Source organism: Montipora capricornis, chromosome 7 (assembly GCF_036669925.1).
Source record: "Montipora capricornis isolate CH-2021 chromosome 7, ASM3666992v2, whole genome shotgun sequence".
Classification (NCBI taxonomy): Eukaryota; Metazoa; Cnidaria; class Anthozoa; order Scleractinia; family Acroporidae; genus Montipora; species Montipora capricornis.
Genome location: NC_090889.1, coordinates 35,467,473 through 35,474,972, shown reverse-complemented (window position 1 = coordinate 35,474,972; position 7,500 = coordinate 35,467,473). Strand labels below are relative to the sequence as shown.

The following is a 7,500-nucleotide window of genomic DNA, read 5'->3' as shown; positions in this document are numbered from 1 at the left end:
AGTAATGGCAGATATTTCAGGAAACGTATGTTGTAGTGCGTTTTAGATAGTCACACACATTTTGTGAAGGAAAACGATGATTGGATTTTTAAGGCAATTAGCTTAGGCCGTCCCCATTTTTTCTATAATTTATCGACAGGAAATATAATGAAGGGGTAATAACTTACTAAAATGACTTCTAATCTGAAATATAAACATTGGTTTTGCCTGTACATATTTTCTGTTTCAACTTCAACCCCAGAGTAAATGTGATACTTTCCCACAAGAGCGTAATTAGCTCAGATCAGCGCAACCATGTAAACTATACGTCCCTTTGGATAACTCTAGTACAAGAAATTCCCGCTGCCAGCGTTCATCAACATCGTTCTACCAATTATGAACCAAAACCAAAACCGAAATATTCAGCATTGCAAAGCATGCAAAAAATTGATTTGTCCACTAGGTTCTTCCTGGCGCAAGGATTTTTCTCCCTCCGTGCAAACAGTCCCTAGGAAATTACTCAGTATACAGACTAGCAACGCCATAGATGTCTAAAGAAGTCACGGTTTTCGTAAAGAATCATCCTGGCATCCTGTCTAATCTTCGCTGGGCAGGCGTACTTGACTTATTTGACATACAGAGATAGCTACGAAGTAGTTCAATACGGTTGACGCAGCGACATCCGTGGTCGAGAAGAACAAGAAGACCACAAAACAATATGTTAAATTAGTGGAAATAATAATGCATTTCCGCAATCGACACGCCGCACGTGCAGCACGATTATTTTTTTTCTTTGCTCTTTTAACCAATGATATTCTCGTTTTGTGACGTTGTTGTAGCCGCAGCTGTCGTCCGGTTTCGTAAACTCCCTACAACGACGTGAAATATCGTAAATGATCCAATGAACGAGTGGAGAGGCTATTTAATTTTAGAAATCCAAGAGGAAGAGGCTTTTAATAGACAGGAGCCGTTTAAACCTCTTGCGGTAAAAAGCTCATCAAAACTAAAATGCTTTCGGTAAAACGTTCCAGAGAGCTTATACATGAGAGACCATCCAGTACATCAATTGCTACGTGTAAGCCTTTTAGAGATCATGCTCAATATCCTTAACTCAGAACGTGACATTGAAAAAGGCTGCAACTTGCAAACCCTTGTAGGGTGTTAATCAAGCGGAAAAATTGAACAGGAAAAAAGTGACTACTTTTACCCTATTTTTTCTTTCCTAGTAATTTGGAAATAATGTCAGGGTGGTGGAGCGGAGGATGCGTCTATTAAAGCTAGGGAGTTTATTGGAGAGTGGCGTCCAAAGTTAACCAAACTTAACTGCTTGGAGCCCGGGAGGGGAGGTATTAGATAAGAGGCGTTCATTTGAGGGAGGATGTTCATTGGATCATTTACGGTAACCAAATTTGAAGATACGTGGACGACGAGGGCGCAAGAGGATGATTTTTTGCTGTTAACTCCTAAGCTGAGGACACGCGATTCAACATTTTGCAACAGTTAATGATGAACCGTGCGTCATCCGCTTCTGGAAAAAGATAAATTAGCACCTTTCAACTAATCGCAACCTGGTAGATGGGTAACACTTTTTTAACAGGGTAGATAATTACAGTCAAAGACTGTAGTCTCTCTTAATTATAAAGCCCTTTAGAATTCATACCAGACCACAACACCGGGAAATCCGTGCCCTGCTCTTAGGGAATAATTAGAGAGCCTTAGATTCTAGTACGAGAACAACAACGAGTACGAGATTTTTCTCATAGGGCAACAGTGAGCGGGCGCAAACCAGCGTCATTTTGGCGGGAAAAACGTGATGCCGTCGTCATTTTAGTAAGAGGTTTTGCAAAAATGTCGTCGAATCAAAACAAATCAATAATAATAATAATAGTAATACAATACACTTATATAGCGTCTTTTCCCTGTGGTCCAAAAACGCTTTACAAGTGACAAATTAAAATTATCATATACAATATAATCGTTAAAAATATTACATTACTATCATTATTACCATTACCTAACTGTTATAACTATATAAAATAGAGTATCATAAATAAAAAGTAAAATACCACCATGGTACTATATTGTCTTGAAAAAAAATTAAAATAAAATATTCAACTTAAAATCAGAATCAGTAAAAATCATTGTCCGCTGTAAGCCTGTAAAAATAAATGTCTCTTAAGTTTCTGTTTAAAAGTTTCCACCGATTGGGAATCTTTTGTTGACTGTGGAAGGTCGTTCCAAAGTACTGCTGCAGCCAGCACAAAAGACCGACCACCATATGACTTAAGATTGAACACAGGTTTCGTTAAAAGATTTTTGGTAGATGAGCGCAGTGATCTTGAGGGTTTATAGGGTGTAAGAAGGTCACTTATATAATTTGCAGCTTGCTTGTTGAGTGCTTTAAATGTGATTAAAAGAATTTTAAATTTAATCCGCTGTTCAATAGGTAGCCGATGGAGTTCCTTTAGGAGAGGTGTTATGTGATCATATTTGTTGGATTTAAACACTATTCTCGCAGAGCAGTTAATAATCGTTGCAGCCGCAGCAATAAATATTTAGGAACACCACTCAGCAACGAGTTACAATAGTCGACCTTTGATGTAATGAAAGCATGTACCAGGGAATTCGTAGTTTCCATGCTAAGAAACTTCCTTATCTTGGATATATTGCGTAAGTGAAAAAAATGCAGATTTACACACTGCTGTTACGTGCGGGGCCATTCGACAGAGATTCATCAAGTGTGACACCACTGTCCTTTGCTGTTGAGGAAAAGTTAACCACCTCATCAACAATTGTCAAATCATGAATGTTTGGTCTTGGACGATAACGAGATGAAAATACCAACACCTCCATTTTTTCTTGGTTTAGCTTGAGTCGATTTTGTATCATCAAAAGGTCAATATCACGAACACAGGCCTCCATCCTGGTCTTGCTCAGTTCCATGTCATAACAACACGGTAGTAGTTTTGATGAGCAAAATTGATCAGTTACCAGAATAACTGAGCAACCTATACTGCTAACAAAGAGTAAGATTAAGCGTACGCGTAATAAATTTCCTTAGAATTTTCGCTAAAAACGGGCAGTCAAAACTCGTACTTGTTCTCGCCCTCGTCGTAGAATCTAAATGTCCCTAATTTAAAACGACTACGACTACGACATCGCCACAAAACAGTAATATCATTGGTTAAAGGATCATAAATAATCGTTTTGCACGTCCAGCACAGATTTTAGCAAGTATCTTAGCAGTCCTCTGCATAACGACGACGCGAAATCTTTTGACGACAACATAAGTATGCAACAGAGGATCTTTCATTCTCTATTTTAGCTCTGAGACCGCTCGTACCAATTTATTTTTAGGATACTTCGCTCACACCGGGACGTGGACGAGACTGAATAATCGCAAAAGACAAGTTATATTTTTAGGTGACGTTTTCGTCGACCGTCGTCGTCGTAGATCTTAAATTTCACTCTTATCCCATAGTGATAAAGTTAATCGATGACGTCCTACGTACACAGAGTTTATGAACAAGGGTTGTGAGAAGGGGTCCATGGTTTATAGTCGTTATCCGAGAAGACGGTACTGATGCTCAACGAACTCAGCCAACTCGTAAAAATTGTAGAGTTTGCGGTCTCTATTTTGGTTCTATTTGTAGTTTACTACTATTGCGCATTTTTTAATCAGGTGACTCGTTTATTCTCGCTGCTGACCGAAAGAATCGCGGTCTTTAGGGCATGCGCACGAGAACAAGGATAAACCCCAAGACTAACACTTCAGCGCACCGGTGGCTCAGTTGATTGTGCATCGGGCTGTCATGTGGGAGGTCGCGGGTTCGAACCCCGCTCAGGAACTTAAATTAGTGAGGAGAAAGTGCTACCTTTGTAATTTCATCTGCAAATGGTTAGACGTTCAAGTATTTTCAGATAAGGGCTGTAAACCGTGGGCCCCGTCTCATAAATATCTTCTATGTTCATTAGTTCCCTGTGGGAAGTTCAGGAACCCACACACATATTCGATAAGAGTAGGGGATGTAGTCCCCGGTGGGATTGTGAGCTGTCCTGTTCTCTCCAGCAGAAGTGGCCGGCTTGGCGGTGAGGTCTCCAAAAAGGCTTGAAACCAGAAACATCAGGGACGGCGGAGCCAGGGAGGCTGGGCAGGCTTTAGCTTCCCCTCCCTCCTGCCTTCCCCTCCCCCCCCCCCCCCCATCACATCCAATTTCAAGCAAAAAATAAAAATAAGGAGTAAAACATCTGACATTTTACGGTTGATCCACGTTTACTTGTTTGATCATCTATCTCGTCGAGAATGCTGAAAGTAGCATTTCCGAGCTTCAAGATTTCAAAATGTTTTGGCGGAGAATTCCTCCAGAACACCCCCTACAAGTTAGCGTCTCCGCGCTTGCTTGTTAGCCCACCACCTGCCCCCCCCCCCCCCCTCCCCTAATATAAAATATACTCCGCTGACCCTGAACAGCCATAAGTCAAAAAGGGATTTTGCCGAGTGCTGGAATATGCCAACAAAAGCAACATTTCAAAATGCTGTAAAGAAGGAATTTATTTGCTGTCTACTAAAACTTTTTTCACACTTGCAGCGCGCGCAATTCGTACCTTGCTGTCGGAAAACGACTCTTTAAAATTACCCGCTTCTAAAAAAGAAGCATCACTTTAACTCTACTTAACGAAGAGTACTTTCATCCCATAGCTGACTACAGTTAAGCTAGCAAAGATATGCGGATTATTCTAAGACCTTTACACTTGAATATTTAAGCCCGTTTTCCACCAGAAAATATATAATCATAAGTAGGAGCAGATCTGGAGCCCATGACGACGAGCAGACATGTGCAGCTTCCAGACATGGCCTATGTCACGGCGTTTACACAGAACAAGCTAATTTTAGACGGCTCTTTAATTACAAAGTCAATTTCCGCAAAAAAGTTGCGTCAGTTTCAGTCCGCATGAATGGCTATTCCGTGTCCTGGGGAGTCTCAATTGGGTGGAAAATTTATCTTAAAATAGCTTGGTCTATGCAAGTGTCGTGAATTGTGATACAAGTTAGAAATTCCTGGTCTTGGGATCCTGGCGTGACAATAAAAATCAATCTCTCAAGCCATTACCTTATTAATTCAAGTAATTGCCGACTTGCCTTTGACACTTGTGAAAACTGTAACGACCTAAGAACGCAGAGCTAAGAAGATAGCACAATCCGCTCCTCTTACAATAGGCCTTGTTCACGAAAGCCGCCATGTTGGTTTTCAAATTGTCATGCAAATTAGCCATGTGTTATGCTTGGGGGCAAACATTCAAAAAAAGGCAAATTGCGGAAAATCGGCTCGTCGAAATATTGAAATAACATTACTAAAAGTACATTTTAGAATTTAGAAATAAGTACCTTTTATAATAATTTTATGTCTTTTGATTGCCTTTGACCTTTTGACTTTCTACGCCGTTATCTGCTCATTTTTCACTAAAAAACATCGACGTAAATTGCGTAATCATTTTATTTTACTACTTAGGTGATAAACATTCAATTAACGTAAAACAAATCATGTGTGGCTAAGATGTTCGTTATAACCACTCGAACTTGTGTTGTTTGCCCCTTCACAAGTGTGAAGCTAATTTGCATGATAATAGTAAATCCAACATGGCGGCCATCGTGAATAAGGTCTATTGTGTGTGGACGTGTGCTAATCCTGGCTTCAGTCGGAAAACGGAAGTAAGAAGCGCAAGCAATCAAAAGGCGTGTGTATCTCCCACACCGCAGGGAGCTGGTGCCCATTTCTGAAACTTTCCGGGCCTGAAAAGCAATTTGTGAAACGAAAATCCGCAAAAGTTTAAAGTTTAAAGTTTTTCATTTCTTGATACGGTTTCCGTCTGAAGATACAAAAAAGGAATTCTGACGTGCGCCGGAAATACGCTCGGAAAGTTTCGTGGCTTTCACACCTAGTAACGACTATTTAGTCAGCAAATGGTTTTTCGCGCTTGCGTGTACATGTATATATGGTTTCTCATGTTTATGCCCTTGTGAAAGTCAAGCTTTAGGCGGTAACTTGACGATGCCATGTTTGTGCAAGCAATTTTAACAACAAGTAAGAGCTAACTTTGGTAAATGAGAAAACAACCACTGGTAAAATGTGGTTTCGGGCTTAACTTCATGCCCTATCAATTTGACCTGGTTTTTAGGGAAAATTACAACATTGCTAACTCGTTCAACAACTTCTCAATTTAGTCGCGACCCTTGCTGACTGAACATGTTCACGTTTCGTGGATAACGATAAATGACAATTAATCTCCCATTTTACCATGGTTACAAGCTCTCTTAAATGTGATATTTAATATAATGAATATTGAACACTTAAAGGTTAATTTTGGTGGCGATCTCAATATTTTGTAAAAAAAACCAAGGTAATTAAGTTGGCTGATTTAAAATGTCCGCCGATTGGAAAACTAGCGAAAAGACAAAATGAACACCGTGATTGGCGCCTCCTTCGGAGAGGGTTATCAACAAAATTCACATTATTTGGAGTGGTCGCCACGAAGTGTCCCTCTAACCATGACCTGAATCAGAGTAATACATGAAGTTCTTTAAGGAGACACCTTGTGACGTGTATGCAAAGTACCATGAACCATATTATCCTGCACTTGGAATAATTCTATGAGATAAGAAAACTTTCCCACGCGTTAATGCAAAACCGGTTTAAAACGCGCGTGTGTGCTTAACGTGGACACCATGCACCATTAATTATACACAGTATTTTATATTTACAAATATTGCAATTTCTATATACATATATACACATATATATATATTGAAAATTAAAATGTTTAATTTTACCAAGATAATTTAACAAAATTAATTTTAAATGAAATTTTGGTTATTGTAAACTTGTCCATCACCGTTGCTCGCTCAATTTTGAAATATTCGCCATGTTGGAATGAAAATGATAAGCTCTGATTAACATATTCTCCTTGCCCTTTTTAAGCAAAAGATTACCGTTCTTAGTCACCATTGATTCTGTGGAAACATATGATCAATCATTTTTCGATCAGCAATTTAACGATTCTCTCTTGATTCAACAACTTTTGCACAGGACTGTCACAGTCCAGATTGCGTGACAATTAAGTGACACCACAATAAATAACCATTCTCTTTGGACACATTTTCGCCACTGTTTGTGGTATTCATTCTTTGGATGAGTTGTTAAATCGTAGCAGAGTATAAGATGAGGATTTACGTGCTAAGCTCCATCAGATCCGATGTTATCTTGCCTCCAGACACCGATGGTACGCAAAGATGAACAGCAAAGATCCAATTAGGAAAGCACTAGGATTGCTGACGTTGGGTCCACCTGAATGCGTTCTTTTCGCTGTTGCCTGAACTGTTAAAGAGAAAGAATAGTATAACAATTGATTTGGTAGCTTTTAGTGACCACGACTTTGAGGTGCAATTCTCTATTTTCGAATTTCCCCTAATGCACTTTGTTTATCCCCAAATTTTACATAGACTATTGTTTTCAAATGCTCTTA

At 39.5% G+C, this 7,500-nt stretch overlaps 1 protein-coding gene and 1 long non-coding RNA gene across 2 annotated transcripts in view; both read right to left on the bottom strand.

Annotated features, from left to right (window-relative positions):
• The window catches only part of LOC138057061 (uncharacterized), a 366,889-nt gene that overhangs the window by 272,823 nt on the left and 86,566 nt on the right, over positions 1–7,500 (bottom strand). The gene's annotated exons all lie outside the window — the stretch shown is intronic.
• LOC138057615 (neuroglian-like) overlaps positions 4,498–7,500 on the bottom strand; it is a 28,576-nt gene continuing 25,573 nt past the window's right edge. The window contains exon 15 of the mRNA XM_068903572.1: positions 4,498–7,352. Coding sequence (XP_068759673.1) covers positions 7,234–7,352 — 119 coding nt within the window. The 3' untranslated portion in view covers positions 4,498–7,233. The remainder of the gene's footprint in view (positions 7,353–7,500) is intronic.